At 38.1% G+C, this 18,606-nt stretch overlaps 3 protein-coding genes and 1 long non-coding RNA gene across 6 annotated transcripts in view; 2 read left to right on the forward strand and 2 right to left on the reverse strand.

The window, feature by feature from the left end:
* Positions 1–3,220: 3,220 nt before the first annotated feature.
* On the forward strand, positions 3,221–8,563 carry LOC104809401. Its single transcript, XM_010535383.1, has 14 exons — positions 3,221–3,589; positions 3,746–4,400; positions 4,538–4,664; positions 4,750–4,867; positions 4,956–5,045; positions 5,137–5,436; positions 5,522–5,629; positions 7,077–7,145; positions 7,231–7,317; positions 7,416–7,487; positions 7,567–7,656; positions 7,735–7,842; positions 8,082–8,150; positions 8,238–8,563. Exons 1-14 carry the CDS (start codon positions 3,347–3,349, stop codon positions 8,310–8,312), a joined length of 2,211 nt encoding a protein of 736 aa, XP_010533685.1. The 5' UTR covers positions 3,221–3,346; the 3' UTR covers positions 8,313–8,563.
* A 507-nt stretch (positions 8,564–9,070) lies between these two features.
* LOC104809657 lies at positions 9,071–13,609 on the forward strand. Its single transcript, XM_019202084.1, has 12 exons — positions 9,071–9,195; positions 9,281–9,398; positions 9,484–9,573; positions 9,665–9,964; positions 10,049–10,156; positions 10,371–10,442; positions 10,528–10,614; positions 10,713–10,784; positions 10,864–10,953; positions 11,032–11,139; positions 11,405–11,473; positions 11,561–13,609. Exons 1-12 carry the CDS (start codon positions 9,071–9,073, stop codon positions 11,633–11,635), a joined length of 1,314 nt encoding a protein of 437 aa, XP_019057629.1. The 3' UTR covers positions 11,636–13,609.
* A 175-nt stretch (positions 13,610–13,784) lies between these two features.
* The window catches only part of LOC104809405, a 16,437-nt gene continuing 11,615 nt past the window's right edge, over positions 13,785–18,606 (reverse strand). The window contains exons 8-13 of one of the 3 annotated variants that reach the window (XR_002024003.1): positions 18,009–18,144; positions 17,333–17,820; positions 16,646–17,194; positions 15,166–16,493; positions 15,002–15,064; positions 13,785–14,866 (exon numbers count right to left, since the gene is read on the reverse strand). The gene's annotated coding sequence lies outside the window, so the exon portion shown is untranslated. The other 2 variants (XR_002024002.1, XR_002024010.1) reach the window with 2 other exon arrangements.
* Positions 18,402–18,606, reverse strand: part of LOC109115984 — a 5,357-nt gene continuing 5,152 nt past the window's right edge. The window contains exon 4 of the long non-coding RNA XR_771170.2: positions 18,402–18,577. This is a non-coding gene — a long non-coding RNA (uncharacterized LOC109115984). The remainder of the gene's footprint in view (positions 18,578–18,606) is intronic.

Below are 18,606 nucleotides of genomic sequence, written 5' to 3' on the forward strand. Positions count from 1 at the left end.
TATTGAAATCCTATGCATTTATATAAATGGGTGACTCCCATCAAATGTTTAATTTAACGTTTTTGCAGAATGATATGGAATCAGTGAAAATTGCATATTTCTCCATTTATTTTCAACAATAAAATATTTTTAAGGGAGGCACCGATCAACTATAGCAGGAACCAAAATGGGATACGGTGTGAGATGCATATAGAATGCATGCACGCAAGCAAGAAATAATTATGATAAAGGGTCCTAAGCGCCTAATTGGACCCTTAATCGATCATAATTACTTGTTTTTTGAAGCTTAAACCAAATATATAATGATCAATGAGTAATTTGCCACGTATATACACGTCTTACAATATAATCTCATAGTTTGATGTGAGATTAACCTTTTTAGTTCATCATTAACATACCAACATGGGAGACCCTTTTGCAAAGGCTTTGGGTCATCATGGTTGTTCCTTTCCCCATGTTTGAGATGTGGACTGCAGAGATAATATGAAGTATAAAAAGAAAAAAAAATAAAAACAAAAAGATAAAGAAACCAATATACATATATGTTTCCACTTTCACCCCTTGTATGTCCCCCTCTAAACAATATGCCATCGTCGCCTACTCCCACTGAATCACCGTCTAGCACACCTACTAAACTATCATCCAATTCAACAAAATAATAATCTTTGCCCGAAATTCTGCTTTGACTCAGATGAAGAACTAGTTGCGGAAGCACAAAAAATTCTACGAGCCCGCTCCTCCACTGCTGCTACAGTCAAAGGTACCTAGCGTGTTCTACGTTCTCATGCTGCCAGAATCTCACTAGACCCCTTAGACTTCATATTGGTCGGGAAATCTCGGAAGGGAAAAGGGGAAGTGGGAATGGGAAAATCAGACTTTTGTAACTTTGATCATACGACACCGACCACATGGTAGACATATCGTATGTCTTTCTAAATGCACCTCTATGCACTTGTGACGATTTTGCTTTACCTCTCATCCTATTTTGATTTGCTTCATTCGGTTTGCTATTGTGAAGTTTGATATCTGTATTTAGGAGTGATATCTCGTTGGTCATCTCTTATGTACTACCATTTTGCATATATAATATTTACCGTAAAAAATATATATATATATATATATATATACACATATATGTTCTAGACTAGAGCGACCCAAAATATTATGTGATATTTCTAAATGTAATATATATATACACACACTAAATATACAATGATCGGGTATTATTGATTATTTTAATATTGACATTTCTTTGTAATGATTTGAAATCAAATTTTTTGTGTATGTGTGTGTATATATATATTATAAGGTGTATATGCACTATATATGCAGAGTTTCTTTATGGCAGGCAACTTGAGAAACAAGACAAGTATAATTTGATCATGCTGCACAAAATGACTCTGTCTCTCTTTTTTTCTCCCCTCATTTGCTTTAAGCTCTTTGAGCATGTGAAATGAAATAAATTTTCTTTTCTTTTCTTTTTTCCTGGCTTTTATTATAAGGTGGACACATTACAATTTAATTTCTCATCAATTAATTATTCCACACAACAGATGAAATCAAAGCATCATCATTCAATATAACAAGCTGGTCCATGATAGATAGAGACATAACGTTTTCCCGACAAAAATTGATCTCCAACAATATTTATTTTTGTTATTTATCTGACGTGCTATTATAATTATTTGTCTTTTTCTAAATGTAAAATAACATCAAAAGAAAAATATATACATATAAAGATATGATCACAATTCGAATATTCATTGTTCTAGAGATCATGTAATGTCATTTCTCTCTCTCTATATGTATTGATATATTTTTATTCATTCGAATATATTGTATTGAAATTCCATCCATTCGTTCTAAATTTTTGTTTACATTTTTCCAGATTTAAATTTATTAATAACCTAGATGTTGAATTATCTCTTACATATAGTAGAAATATAAAAATGTCTAAATTGCGAACATATTAATGACGTAGGCTCAGATGAGCGACAACTCAATGTGCTCAGGCACACCATTTCCACTGCTTACTCTATGGTCCGGTTTTCTCCTCAACCGGTCGGTTCTGATATACCGAATTCTATGTCGGATTTCTGTATATCATACAATTATATATATATATATATATATATCTTCCAAATTTCACCCGTTTGATGATTTCGGCATCAAGCTCACCTTTTTTTTAAAACTGTATTTATCCGATTTCATATAAAATTTGGTCGAAAATTGTCTATTTTAAAGTATTCATTTTCTAAAAATATGTTTTCGTTTTTATTCTATTTTTAGATTATTTTTATATTAATAACAACCATTTTTAAATTGAATTTTATTTGAAAACTTATTATTGGAGTTTATACCGTCAAATCAAAATAGCCTATCCATTTATCCAAATAAATAGAAAACCTAGTATTGGATTTTAAAATAAAAGAAATATTGGGCTCTTACTAGTGGGCCACCATCAAGCCCAAATCCCATTGAGCAACATGACAAATTTGTTTTGTAACACGTTGTATATTATACAATTTTGGCTTTGAAGATTTTGAAGCATATGTTAATATTTATATATGCGGCAAATGAATTAATAGTTTCAAAATCTTATAATGCTTTATATTTTCGTAAGTCCTATCAACCCTTCAGTGCAACCATGGAAGATATATAGGACACGCGTGTACTCAGGTGTAAAAATTTATTGAATAAGATTTAATTACTTTATAACTAATTTATTACTGTTTTTTTATAATCAAGTAGTTTTTTTGGTTTAATTATAATCAAGTAGTTTCCGAATCATATAATGAATTATATTTTCATTATTCCTAAACAATCTTTGATAATACGTTTTTTTATAAATATAAATAATTTTTCTCGCATAGATGTTCTTAATGTACAATGGATATTATTATCTTTTTTTGCCTCAAGAAGCAATGCAAAGAAATGCATTTTCTTTAATATTTTGTTAACGCATATTTTTTTTTGGTCAACCCATACGCCATACCCATACCATCGCTTACAGAAATTCTCGGCGTCTGTAAGATAGATGGAACAAATGCATTACGTTCAATCTTATTAAACACGACATGCAGTTTGTCTGTAAGAAGAATAAACGACACGCCGTTTTATATCATGCGGGAACTCGATCAACCACGTGTCTTTCTCTCACTGGTCGAACGAGAAGCGCAATGCAAGCTAACCGATAAAGTTCCTCCGCCATAGCCGTTTCCCCTCCAATCCACTGAGCGCAAGCTCAAGAAAGCTCCAACTCACGAGCATTAGAGCGACGAAATTCGCTATTTTTAACGGACCCATGATCGATATTCGAAGAGATTGCTTCTGGGCTTAAAACGAAATGGACGGTCTCGCCTTCTCCTCCGCCGCTTACGCCGCCACCGCGGCTTCCCTCGCCGGGAAATCCGTACCGTTCCCTGCTGTAGTTCGTATTAGGAGAAAAAGGGAAGAGCTCTCGGGTGGACAGAGGAAATTTATAGTTTCTGCTTCGAAGAAGGAAGAGCCAAAGCTCAATGAATGGGACCAAATGGAGCTCAAATTTGGCCGGTTGCTTGGCGAAGACCCGAAACTGACTTTGGCTAAGGTACCCTGCTGAGATATCTTGCAACGGGTTTGTAATTTTTGCTTATAAGGAAGTTTTGAATCTCCATTAATGTTTCCCATATGATTCACTAAATATGTGTAGCTGTTTTCTATGAATTTGAATGTGTTTGATGATGATTATGGTTGAATAACACAGATAATGGCTAGGAAGGTGAACCCAGATGCTTCATTTGTTGAAATTGAGAAGTCTTATTACAAGAACAAGGGTAAAATGACAGAAACAGAAGAGGTTCCATTAGATTGGTCAAAGGAAAAGAAGCCTTCTAGTTCATCGAATGGTCTGAATTTGGTAAGGCCCATTCCAAAGGACGGAGTCAAATTTGAAACTAACGATAAGCCAACTAGACCTGAGGTGAAGAAAGCAATCTCGGCCGTGAAGAAGATACCCGAGGCTGCTCCAAAAGGGAGAGTCCCCAATGTGATATTGAGAAAGCCAAGTTCATATTATGTAGATGATGATGAAGATGCAGGGTCTAAGTTGCGGCTAAAGCCAAATCTGACGTTGCAAATGAGGAACGAAAACTTTAAAGAGAGGTTTAGTGACATGACATTGTTAAGAAAACCGGATCCAACGAACCCAAATGCGCTGGAAGAGAAGAGAGAAGAGGTTTTGGACAATATTGGAGATGGAAATGACGTCAGCCTGGAAAAACAAGCAGATGGAGCTTATGCAGATTTTACTCTTTTGAAGAAGCCAGATGCAGGGCAAATGCCCAAGAAAATACAAGAACAGACTGGGGATGATGGAGGTGAGGAAATGTCAGAGACGAAAATTGAAGAATCTAAAATTGGTATGCTAAGCTGTTGCTTTCTATTAGTTCATTCAATTATCTTTGTGGTAGCATGATTTACTGAGGCATTGGCTGGCTCTCTTCTCTTTTACATATGATCATACGTGAAATTGATCATATCTTTGTTGTTTGTCAAGAAATGCTGCAACATAGCGAGAACCTTTCAATATCCTCAACTGTTAATAGTGATCCACAAGATAGCATTTCACCTGATTCAGTTATTCAAGCAAATGCTGAAGCTTCCTTGCAGGGGAAACCACAAAGGTTCTTGTATTTTCGTTAATTCTATCAAAGGCTGTTCCTCTTTCATCTTTTCAATTGGTTTTGACTGACTGGCTAGTTGTTATAGATTAGACCCATCCTTGGCAGAGCCATTGACTTCGGATGGAGGACACGTCTATGTGAATCATGAAGGACAACATGACTCCATTGAGCTTAAGGGTCCTCCTTCCAGATCGGTCCTGGAGGTCCAGAGCCAATCTTCTGATTTTTTTTTTTCTTTCTTATTCACAAGTAGCATATGATAAAAACTTGGTTTTTCTGTGAATTTGTTAGGAAAGTGATTGGAATAAGGCTCGGGACCTGCTTAGGACAGAAGCACGGGTAGATGTTGAGCTAATAAGTTCAAGCACAAGAGGATTTGCTGTAAGTATGCTATATTCCACTGAAGATCTCTTCTCACATTATGATTTCTTCCCATTTTTTATCCTAACTTTTTCCTTATACTCTTTTACAGGTATCCTTCGGTTCTTTGATCGGATTTTTGCCCTACCGGAACCTTGCAGCAAAATGGAAGTTCCTAGCTTTTGAATCGTGGTTGAGAAGAAACGGCATAGACCCATCATTATATCGACAAAATCTTGGAGTGATTGGAGGTCTTGATGTCACTAGTAAAAGTCCACTCCCAGATTCAAGCCTCGATCCTGAAGTTGATAAGATGATCAAAGGAAACATCTCTCCTGATATGAAGCTGGAAGATCTTCTTATGATCTATGACAAAGAGAAACAGAAGTTCTTGTCATCTTTTGTTGGCCAGGTTAGATCAAGTTTGTAACTTTGGAGTATGTAGAAGTGTTTCTTTACCCTTTTGAACATATAGTAAAGACATTTACTCCACGCAGAAAATCAAAGTTACTGTGGTCATGGTTAATAGAAATTCGAGGAAGCTTATATTTTCCATGAGGCCCAGAGAAAACGAAGAGGAAGTTGAGAAAAAACGAAGTCTTATGGTGAGGAGCGATCTACTTTGTTAAATTCTATCTCGAATACATGATGTGGTTATTTTGTTTAGCCAAACTGGGTTTGTCCGTTCCGATCAAACAGATTTAACACCATTTTCCTTCTTTTGTCACAGGCTAAGCTTCGTGTAGGGGATGTTGTAAAATGTTGCATCTCGCGACCGTGTAGGGGATGTTGTGAAATGTTGCATCAAGAAAATTACTTACTTTGGGATATTCTGTGAAGTAATGCTGTTCATCGGATTATTAATATCGTTTCTCGTTACTGGGATCATGTAGTTTTGCTATAACTAAAAATCGGCTGAAACAGGTTGAAGGTGTCCCTGCACTGATCCACCAGTCAGAAGTTTCATGGGATGCCACTTTAGATCCTGCATCATATTTCAAGATTGGTCAGGTAATATTATCAACTAAAGCCGGCACCGTTAGGTACAGTTAATCGAGGAAGGACTTCACAATGATTTAGAGTGCTCATAACGTTTGTGATTTTATCAGATTGTTGATGCAAAGGTGCACCAGTTAGATTTTACACTTGAACGGATATTCCTTTAAAGAGAGGTTTAGTGACATGACATTGTTAAGAAAACCGGATCCAACGAACCCAAATGCGCTGGAAGAGAAGAGAGAAGAGGTTTTGGACAATATTGGAGATGGAAATGACGTCAGCCTGGAAAAACAAGCAGATGGAGCTTATGCAGATTTTACTCTTTTGAAGAAGCCAGATGCAGGGCAAATGCCCAAGAAAATACAAGAACAGACTGGGGATGATGGAGGTGAGGAAATGTCAGAGACGAAAATTGAAGAATCTAAAATTGGTATGCTAAGCTGTTGCTTTCTATTAGTTCATTCAATTATCTTTGTGGTAGCATGATTTACTGAGGCATTGGCTGGCTCTCTTCTCTTTTACATATGATCATACGTGAAATTGATCATATCTTTGTTGTTTGTCAAGAAATGCTGCAACATAGCGAGAACCTTTCAATATCCTCAACTGTTAATAGTGATCCACAAGATAGCATTTCACCTGATTCAGTTATTCAAGCAAATGCTGAAGCTTCCTTGCAGGGGAAACCACAAAGGTTCTTGTATTTTCATTAATTCTATCAAAGGCAGTTCCTCTTTCATCTTTTCAATTGGTTTTGACTGACTGGCTAGTTGTTATAGATTAGACCCATCCTTGGCAGAGCCATTGACTTCGGATGGAGGACACGTCTATGTGAATCATGAAGGACAACATGACTCCATTGAGCTTAAGGGTCCTCCTTCCAGATCGGTCCTGGAGGTCCAGAGCCAATCTTCTGATTTTTTTTTTTCTTTCTTATTCACAAGCAGCATATGATAAAAACTTGGTTTCTCTGTGAATTTGTTAGGAAAGTGATTGGAATAAGGCTCGGGACCTGCTTAGGACAGAAGCACGGGTAGATGTTGAGCTAATAAGTTCAAGCGTGTAGGGGATGTTGTGAAATGTTGCATCAAGAAAATTACTTACTTTGGGATATTCTGTGAAGTAATGCTGTTCATCGGATTATTAATATCGTTTCTCGTTACTGGGATCATGTAGTTTTACTATAACTAGAAATCGGCTGAAACAGGTTGAAGGTGTCCCTGCACTGATCCACCAGTCAGAAGTTTCATGGGATGCCACTTTAGATCCTGCATCATATTTCAAGATTGGTCAGGTAATATTATCAACTAAAGCCGGCACCGTTAGGTACAGTTAATCGAGGAAGGACTTCACAATGATTTAGAGTGCTCATAACGTTTGTGATTTTATCAGATTGTTGATGCAAAGGTGCACCAGTTAGATTTTACACTTGAACGGATATTCTTATCACTGAAAGAAATCACGGTAACCTTTGATGCCTACGTTTATTTTTCTTGGAGAGTTTGGCATCGGTTAATGCTTCAATGCCCTGTGTTACATACAGCCTGATCCTCTAGCTGAATCCTTAGAGTCTGTAGTCGGAGATTATGACAGTTTAGATGGAAGGCTACAAGCAGCAGAACTAGACATCGAGGTTTGTTCTTGCAGTGGTTCTACTGAATTTGTATCCTACGATCAAACCCAGTGATGAACATTTTTTCGTATGTTGCAGTGGCCTGATGTGGAATCCCTTATCAAAGAGTTGGAAATGGTCGATGGAGTTCGGTCAGTCTCAAGAGGTCGTTTCTTCTTGAGCCCGGGGCTTGCTCCAACATTTCAGGTACACGGCTTTATCACTTAAGTCTTCAAATATGATACAATACCAAAGTTGTGAGTGTGAATGGATATATCGAAGCTATTTGAGTGCAGAATGACTGATTCGAACGCTAGAAATTGTGAACCAAATCCTACTTCAAAACATACAGAAACGAATTGAAATCTTGCTGCAATTTATTCTGCATAAAATGTAAACTTTTATGTTATTTTTTGGAATCTTGGACGATTGGTTTCCTTTGTAAGGTTTACATGGCATCCATGTTCGAGAGCCAATACAAACTACTCGCCCGAGCTGGAAACAAAGTACAAGAGGTGAAAATACACAAATCTTTTCTTGCTAATTGTTAGTTTATCTGGAAACCTAAATCCGCTTCACAGGTTTTCTTCTTTTTTCCACAGCTGCTTGTTGAATCATCATTGAGCAAGGAAGAGATGAAATCTACGATTATGTCATGCACAAACAGAGTACAGTGAAGCTTCCATTTTTAAGATAAGCCCCACTTGGAGTTGATACACAAAGACCCATTTTTTATTCTGCCACTATCTTCGAAACCCAGAAGAAAAGTTTACATCTTTGCGTTCTGTATTTTTATTTTTTTTTACTTTTTCTGGGGAGTTAGGTGAAAAAACAAGAAATGACAAATGGAACAAACGATTTTGTAATCAAATGGATCAATGTTGTTAGTTGTAAGATTGTATTTACTTGTTCTTGTGGATTTCGTTTCTGTTTTCTCGATTCATATGTAATCTCAGTCTGTCTTACCATGTCCTCTAGTCTTCCACTTACTTACAGTTCTCTGTCCTATAATCTGGACTACGATCTCCTGCCCTCGTCTGAAAAGCTTCATTCTTATCGAAGTTAACTCTACCACGAGAGAATCCGGACACTATCCTTAGAAATCCGGCTTATGATTTGAAGTTGAACCACCCCCTATGACTCTAAGGTCTCTCCTAAGTTCTGTTACATAGGAAAGTAAATGCACCAAACCATCGTGGGATACTAGTCGGATAGTTCCTAAGCCCTCTACCCTACACTGGACATTATCCGGTAACTTAACCATGTCCCTCGTACACTCTTCTAAGTCTATGAACCACTCTCCTAGCTGTTGCTTTCTATTAGTTCATTCAATTATCTTTGTGGTAGCATGATTTAGTGAGGCATTGGCTGGCTCTCTTCTCTTTTACATATGATCATACATGAAATTGATCATATCTTTGTTGTTTGTCAAGAAATGCTGCAACATAGCGAGAACCTTTCAATATCCTCAACTGTTCATAGTGATCCACAAGATAGAATTTCACCTGATTCAGTTATTCAAGCAACTGCTGAAGCTTTCTTACAGGGGAAACCACAAAGGTTCTTGTATTTTCATTAATTCTATCAAAGGCAGTTCCTCTTTCATCTTTTCAATTTGTTTTGACTGACTGGCTAGTTGTTATAGATTAGACCCATCATTGGCAGAGCCATTGACTTCGGATGGAGCACACGTCTATGTGAATCATGAAGGACAACATGACTCCATTGAGCTTAAGGGGTCTCCTTCCAGATCGGTCCTGGAGGTCCAGAGCCAATCTTCTGATTTTTTTTCTTTCTTATTCACAAGCAGCATATGATAAAAACTTGGTTTCTCTGTGAATTTGTTAGGAAAGTGATTGGAATAAGGCTCGGGACCTGCTTAGGACAGAAGCACGGGTAGATGTTGAGCTAATAAGTTCAAGCACAAGAGGATTTGCTGTAAGTACACTATATTCCACTGAAGATCTCTTCTCACATTATGATTTCTTCCCATTTTTTATCCTATGTTCTTCCTTATACTCTTTTACAGGTATCTTTCGATTCTTTGATCCGATTTTTTCCCTGCCGGAACCTTGCAGCAAAATGGAAGTTCCTAGCTTTTGAATCGTGGTTGAGAAGAAAGGGCATAGACCTATCATTATATCGACAAAATCTTGGAGTGGTTGGAGTTCTTGATGGCACTAGTAAAAGTCCACTCCCAGTTTCAAGCCTCGATCCTGAAGTTGATAAGACGATCAGAGGAAACATCTCTCCTGATATGAAGCTGGAAGATCTTCTTATGATCTATGACAAAGAGAAACAAAAGTTCTTGTCATCTTTTGTTGGCCAGTTAGATCATGTTTGTAACTTTGGAGTATGTAGAAGTGTTTCTTTACCCTTTTGAACGTATAGTAAAGACATTTACTCCGCGCAGAAAATCAAAGTTACTGTGGTCATGGTTAATAGAAATTCGAGGAAGCTTATATTTTCCATGAGGCCCAGGGAAAACGAAGAGGAAGTTGAGAAAAAACGAAGTCTTATGGTGAGGAGCGATCTACTTTGTTAAATTCTATCTCGAATACATGATGTGGTTATTTTGTTTAGCCAAACTGGGTTTGTCCGTTCCGATCAAACAGATTTAACACCATTTTCCTTCTTTTGTCACAGGCTAAGCTTCGTATAGGGGATGTTGTAAAATGTTGCATCAAGAAAATTACTTACTTAGATTTAACACCATTTTCCTTCTTTTGTCACAGGCTAAGCTTCGTGTAGGGGATGTTGTGAAATGTTGCATCAAGAAAATTACTTACTTTGGGATATTCTGTGAAGTAATGCTGTTCATCGGATTATTAATATCGTTTCTCGTTACTGGGATCATGTAGTTTTGCTATAACTAAAAATCGGCTGAAACAGGTTGAAGGTGTCCCTGCACTGATCCACCAGTCAGAAGTTTCATGGGATGCCACTTTAGATCCTGCATCATATTTCAAGATTGGTCAGGTAATATTATCAACTAAAGCCGGCACCGTTAGGTACAGTTAATCGAGGAAGGACTTCACAATGATTTAGAGTGCTCATAACGTTTGTGGTTTTTTCAGATTGTTGATGCAAAGGTGCACCAGTTAGATTTTACACTTGAACGGATATTCTTATCACTGAAAGAAATCACGGTAACCTTTGATGCCTACGTTTATTTTTCTTGGAGAGTTTGGCATCGGTTAATACTTCAATGCCCTGTGTTACACACAGCCTGATCCTCTAGCTGAATCCTTAGAGTCTGTAGTCGGAGATTATGACAGTTTAGATGGAAGGCTACAAGCAGCAGAACTAGACACCGAGGTTTGTTCTTGCAGTGGTTCTACTGAATTTGTATCCTACGATCAAACCCAGTGATGAACATTTTTTCGTACGTTGCAGTGGCCTGATGTGGAATCCCTTATCAAAGAGTTGGAAATGGTCGAAGGAGTTCGGTCAGTCTCGAGAGGTCGTTTCTTCTTGAGCCCGGACCTTGCTCCAACATTTCAGGTACCCGGCTTTATCACTTAAGTCTTCAAATATGATACAATACCAAAGGCCATGATGACATATCAGTCAAAAACATGTGAGTGTGAATGGATATATCGAAGCTATTTGAGTGAAGAATGACTGATTCGAACGCTAGAAATTGTGAACCAAATCCCACTTCAAAACATAAACAAACGAATTGAAATCTTGCTGCAATTTATTCTGCAAAAAATGTAAACTTTTATGTTATTTTTTGGAATCTTGGACGATTGGTTTCCTTTGTAAGGTTTACATGGCATCCATGTTCGAGAGCCAATACAAACTACTCGCCCGAGCTGGAAACAAAGTACAAGAGGTGAAAATACACAAATCTTTTCTTGCTAATTGTTAGTTTATCTGGAAACCTAAATCCGCTTCACAGGTTTTCTTCTTTTTTCCGCAGCTGCTTGTTGAATCATCATTGAACAAGGAAGAGATGAAATCTACGATTATGTCATGCACAAACAGAATACAGTGAAGCTTCCATTTTTAAGATGAAATCTACGATTATGTCATGCACAAACAGAGTACAATGAAGCTTCCATTTTTAAGATAAAGCCCCATTGATACACAAAGACCCATTTTTTATTGTGCGACTATCTTTGACACCCAGAAGGAAAGTTTACACATCGTCTTATCTGTATTTTATTTTTCTAACTTTTTCTGGGGAGTTACGTGAAAAAACAAGAAATGACAAATGGAACAAACAATTTTGTAATCAAATGGATCAATGTTATTAGTTGTAAGATTGTATTTACTTGTTCTTGTGGATTTCATTTCTGTTTTCTTGATTCATATGTAATCTCAGTCTGTCTTACCATGTCCTCTAGTCTTCCTCTTACTTACAGTTCTCTGTCATATAACCTGGACTACGATCTCCTGCCCTCGTCTGAAAAGCTTCATTCTTCTCGAAGTTAACTCTACCACGAGAGAATCCCGACACTATCCTTAGAAATCCCGCTTATGATTTGAAGTTGAACCAACCCCTATGACTCTAAGGTTTCTAGAGAAATTAGATCTCTCCTAAGTTCTGTTACATAGGAAAGTAAATGCACCAAACCATCGTGGGATACTAGTCGGATAGTTCCTAAGCCCTCTACCCTACATTGGACATTATTCGGTAACTTAACCATGTCCCTCGTACACTCTTCTAAGTCTATGAACCACCTCTCCTAGGGGTCATGCGTCTAACCATGTCCCTCGTATACTCTTCTAAGTCTATGAACCACTCTCCTAGGGGTCATGCGCCTATCCTCTAAATCCTTCAAGTATGGTCCATGATCGATGGAACCTCACATTAAACGAGCGGTACATCTATGTACTACACGTCGCCTCTCGCGACCGATGCTATGCCTATACCTCCCACCTCTCCATCCTCTCTCCTACCTCTCTTCCTAGTAGACCGACACTCTTTGTTATAGTGTCCATCCTTCCCACAATGACCAACACCGTGTTGTCTCTAGACTTCCCTACCATGAATTATAACTTATAAGTCCCTCCACCGCAAACCTATCCACTCTTCTCTAAGCTATGAGTTCTTTCATCGCTTGTAAATAGGAAGCAACTATGAGTTAGGAGCTTTTTAGCCGTGATAGATGTCCTAGAATATTTCAAAACTTTCCTCAATTGTTTGTAAATAGAAAGCTTAGAGCTCAACAGATATACTACTTGATATTTTTCCTCAACATTCACCTTAAGGTTCTAGAGACCTAACAATAGTTTCAAGAAAACATCCAAGTTTTCCACTTTCGACTTATTCTCCTCGACCCTGAAGTTCAAAACTCTCTGCGTAGGTATGATATGTTAGGGAGGGATTGCTCCTCAAGTATAACTTCTCGAGCTTTCTCCAGATCTCAAAAATCGTCTTTTCATCTAAGACCTTCTGGAGAATCTGGTGAGCAAGACAATAATATAAGACTCCTAACCCTAACCCTATGACTCCTGATGAGGGCAGTATGAGGGATGTCTACTAAAGATGTGCTAGGAGACAATCGTGGAGAAGAACCTGAAGATTGATGTACCGATGACTAGAGCGAAGATCAAGAGGATGGAAACAATGTTCATACGCATGGTCACGGAAAAGCTAAGGCATCGAGGCGAAAGGAAAAGCGAGAAAACGGAAGATGGAGGATGGGCTTTTTGCTATGAGCCAACCATTCAATCGATCATGCTTCGCGGATCGACCAATCGTCCCTTCTGAGAGTGCCTCTATTTGGTCCGAGAGTTCGATCGACCGATCACTACCCAAAACATTTGTCGACTTTTGTTTAGAGAGTTTGATCGACCGATCTGTGACAGCCCAGGATACCGTAGGAGGGCGGGGAGTGATCGCCGGTGCGAGAGGCATGGACAATGGGCGGCTCCTGACGAGCGGGTAGGGAGTACAGGGATGAAGCGGACGCACCGGAATGAGAGGGATCCGAGGGCTGTATAGGTATGGGACAACACAGTCTAAGATAACTTAAAGGAATTAATTGAACTACTCATACCAACAAGATGCATCTACCTTTTCGGTTAGCCATCTCGAGAGAACTCCAAAGTTAAGCGTGCTGGCCTTGGAGTAGTCTTATGGGTGACCTCCTGGGAAGTACTTTCCGGGATGTGTGCGAGTGAGGACAAAACACGCTAAAAGGTCCTGTGTTGGTGTGTGGGGACAGCTCTATCATTCCGTAGCGGCCTCGGGGCGTTACACGATCACTACCCAGAAGATCGATCGATCGTCCCAACTGAGAGATTTTGGTATTTTTGCTCACATAGTACGATCAACCGATCGATCGTGGCTGCTCATGATCAATCAATTGATAGTTTCATTATTTTCGCATTTTTACGTGAGTTTAATTAAACTCGCCATTTTAGACATGTTTTAGGGTTTTTGCCTTTATATCTCTATTCTTTGGTTCACTGTAGAACAAATAACACTTTTCCTATAAATCTGAGAGTACTTTTTTGAAGTAAATTCGAGAAATAGCAATCAAACTCATTGTATCATATAGGGTTCATCGACTTATCAGGTACTATTACTAAACGCAAGTGAAATAGCAATCAAACTCCTTGTATCAACTTACCAAGTACTAAACACAAGTGCTTGTGACATAATTCACATATTTTCAAGATTTATGAGATGGAGCGTGGGCTTAGGAATTTTTATCACGATTCTATCTAGGTTTGCGTTATTCGGCTCTTAGAGATCTTGGGATTTCCATTCTATTGTCTAGTTTTAAAACGTAGATTCGAGATCATATCAACTCCTCTTTTCTTCTCTTGAGATTTGGAGTTCCCAATTCTTTCTCCACCAATCTCAAGGACTCAGTTGTAAGATAAATGCAACTCCCGAAACCTCAAGTGGCTGTACCGCCACTTGTCCAGTAACAGTGACCTATGCGGGGGACCTAGGACTAGATTCCCTCTCAACCTCCCATAAGAATGGGTCATCTATCAGGTAGAACTATCTCTTAACTGGTCTATACGCAAGAACTATCATGACAATCTACCTGATAGATGACACTGACTATTTGACCTACACATAGACTACCTTGACCTCGGAAACCTTCTCAAAGTTTTACCCCTCACTAATTAACGTAAAAATCGCAGTAACACAGCTTATCTCAATGAAACAAGAGAAGTGAGAAAATTCCGAGAAATTCACGATAGGAACATCTTACCGGCCTCAAGAAATCGTCATGTTCTCTGTCCTCCACCCGAAGTAGCGCTGTCCAAAGAAAACATCCAATCAAGAATAACACAGAGAAAGTACAAGTTACGCAATCTCAAATTGGTAAGAAAAAGACATCACGAGTAGAAATAATGGTGACAAAATAAAGATATCTGAACTCGGTTCCTCAACTTTGGCCTAGGAAAAAACGCATTGCAATTCCTTTCTCTCCCTCGATCTTCTTTTTTTGATCACCTGAGGCAGACACAAATCTCGGAAAAATGGCGCCAAGTCCAGGGGATATATATAGAGACGCATCATTGAAGTAAAATATAATTCAAAGGCTGATGTTATACCTATGACAAACTCTTCAGAATTAGGGAAACCACTCATTACAGATTCTTGAACAGCCTTGCACCAGTCAGTTCCACCTCTTAATTGGAAAGAAAATCCGAAAATTATTGGATCAAACGATTATCCATTTCAAAACAAAAAAATACCAGAGTCTTCAGAGGCGGCGAGAAACCCCAATGACGGATACAGCCCTTAGAACAAACTCTTATCCATCAGTACTCTGCCTTTGCGTCACCAACAAACACTTCTCCACGTCGTGCAATGTTTCTTTAGCAATTTTACCAATTAAGGAGATATTTAAAATGCCCTCCGTCCAAGCACTTACAGGAATTCTCTCTCAATTGTGTTTTCAATAACTTATGTAACAGTAAAACAATGACAGAAAAACCGGGAAATAAAACTAGGCATGAACTATTCAAAATATACTAGATATTAATGTTCAAGAATAACCATAAATATATAATAATAGACATAGAAATCTACAACCTACGTTGAAATTGGTAGCCAATCTCAGAGACTCATGGTATAACAACACGTAAAAGACAGTTTTTTAATACTAAAATACATATAGCAACGCGAAAGAGAGTAATTTCAACCACCTGCCTCAGGAAATGTATAAAAACCCATCATATGTAATAAGAGCCCTCGTACAGAAAAATGAAGGGTGAAGAGGCGGCTAGCTACAGTACCATGCTAGTACAGAAAGAATAGGAATAGGAAAACGGGCAAAGACACAAAAGATTTATCTCATCCACTGATACCATATGCATAATTAATTACATTACTTACAAAGATTGTCCGAGCATCAACTTCTTCCACAGGGCAGATTTTTTTTCGACGTTCCAGCAAACAGTACAACATCTTAGACCAACACATGGCGCAAACGATTAAACTACTCGAACCAAAGAAATGAAAAATTGGCAAGAACACCAAAATTTTCAGAACAATGTTTCAACACAACCTAAGACTAAAACTATTTCCAACTCACCTGGAGCAGATATCAGTGTCTTTGGAGCTTTTTGCTTGGTATCAGTACCAGGTTGCAGGTTTTGTCTTTTAAACAACAAAAACCAGTTTGTATCATGTGTACAACTTCTTCATTAAGAAGAGAAAATTATGTTAAAAGGACAGCATGAAAAGGACTAGTATTTCCTTCCCACAGACGTTGAGACCTCTAACTTCTCTCAGAAAAGAAATATGCTTTCAGTAAGAAAAACACTTACGCATAGAACTGCAACGCAGTTTGCGACCATTTACGAATTCCACGACCACTCCAACAAACCACACTCCTAAAGGGAAATCCTCGTTTTCATACTTGTAAAGCGCATACCTGTGTCATACGAGTTTTATAACTTGAAATATAGGCTATGGACATATGAAACACAACTTAAGAAACAGAAAACTGACTGTGAAACTCATTGGTTTATCAATATGTACGTGGCAAATTGGAAATCGCGACCAGCTGGCCCCCCTGTTGCATACCTGATGTCCTTCCTGCCCTTTCTCCCAAATTTTTAGAACTCGAGGGTCCTTGGTGTCTTAGTTGTCTGTCAACTACGAGACAAGTTATAATAACCCGAGAAGAAAGACGATAACATTTTCAAATACAAGCAAGAAGGGCAGCAACCACCACTGATTTTATTACAGAACTAGGAAAGAAGAGTTTTAAAAGCTTACGACTGTGTAAGAGCTAAACAGTCTTTTATGTAACCCATATAAACCCGAGGCTTCATTCGGTGCACGGCTAATGTTGCTCCAAGCATAGTTGCATATACATCACAATAAAAGGAAGCGTGTCTATACCTATACTATACTCGAAAATCTTGAAATAGGGAAATTCCAACAATGAGGGTTTTACCCATATTTATATGTACAGGAAAGAAGAGAAATAAAAGCTTACTTATGTGCAAGATTTGGCCGGTTTTCATGCAACCAATGTAAACTTGAGGCTTCATACAGCGTGTGGTTTCATTCAAAACAGGTACTTGTCGCCTTTTTCTCCAAGTTTCAAGAACTCAGGTCCTTTATATCCTACTCCATCAAATACGAGACAGGGTTTAAGAACCCAAGAAGAAGATAACTTTTTCAAATAGATGTAACTGTAAGAAAAGGCAGTGACCACCATAGATTTTATTACACAACCAGGAAAGAAGATTTATAAAAGCTTACTTATGTGCAAGATTTTGCCGGTTTTCATGCAATCGATGTAAACCTGAGGCTTGATTCAGTGTGTGGCTTCATTCAGAACAGAGCTTGAAGTACTTGTCGTCGTTTTCATGCAGTCGATGTAAACCAGACCAGGACTGCAAGTACTTGTCGCCCTAATCCCCAAATTTCAAAAACTCAGGTCCAGGTCCTTTGTATCTTACTCCTCCGTCAAATAGGAGACATGATTTAAGAACCCAAGAAGAAATACGATAACATTTTCAAACACAGGCAAGATAGGGCAATGACCATCATAGATTTAAATTTTATTACAGAACCAGAGAGGAAGAGTAATAAAAGCTTTTACTTATGTGCAAGATTTGGCCGGTTTTCATGCAACCGATGTAAACCCGAGCCTTCATTCAGCGCGTGGCTTCACTCATAACAGGGCCGGAAGCAATTGTCGCCCTTTTCTCCAAATTTCCAGAACTCAAGCCTTTTGTATCTTACTCCTAGGTTAAATACGAGACATGTTTTAAGAACAAAAGGAGAAAGATAATAACATTTTCACATATATGCAAGAAGGGCAATGACCAACATACATTTAAATTTTATTACAGAACCACGAAAGAAGAGGAATAAAAGCTTACTTATGTGCAAGACATGGTCGGTACCTGTAATTTAAAGGCTGACGTTATACCTGTAATTTAAACTCTTCAGAAACAGGGGAACCGTTCACGACGGATTCTTGAGCATCCTTACAACAGTCAGTTCCATCTTTAAATTGGAAAATGTTGATTACAATCCTACCCCATGAACCTGCTTAGGGATTAATCCTAATATGAAGAAAGGAAAAGAAAAACAAACAACATTCAAAAAGTTTATGGGAACGAACTATTATCCATTTCAATGCAAAAAAAAAAGAAAAAAAAAATCAGTATACAAGTCTTGAGAGCTTAGAAAAAACCCAAATGTCAGATACAACCCTCGAAAACAAACTCTTACCCATCAGTACTCTAACTTTCGCATCTCTAACAACCACTTGCTCGACGTTGGGCATTGTTACTTTAGGAATTTTACCACCTAAGGAGATATTGATGTTCCAGCAGAATAACCATAACTTTACAATAATATTCATAGAAATCTACAACCTACGGTGAAATCAGAAGTCAATCTCCAAGAATCACGGGATAGCATCCCGTAAAAAGACAGATTTTTCATACAAAAATGCATATTGCAACGCACAAGAGAGTGATTTAAACCACCTACCTCAAGGAATGTATAAAAACCAGTCATAC

The sequence above is a fragment of the Tarenaya hassleriana genome, unplaced genomic scaffold (assembly GCF_000463585.1).
Source record: "Tarenaya hassleriana unplaced genomic scaffold, ASM46358v1 Cleome16, whole genome shotgun sequence".
NCBI lineage: Eukaryota > Viridiplantae > Streptophyta > Magnoliopsida > Brassicales > Cleomaceae > Tarenaya > Tarenaya hassleriana.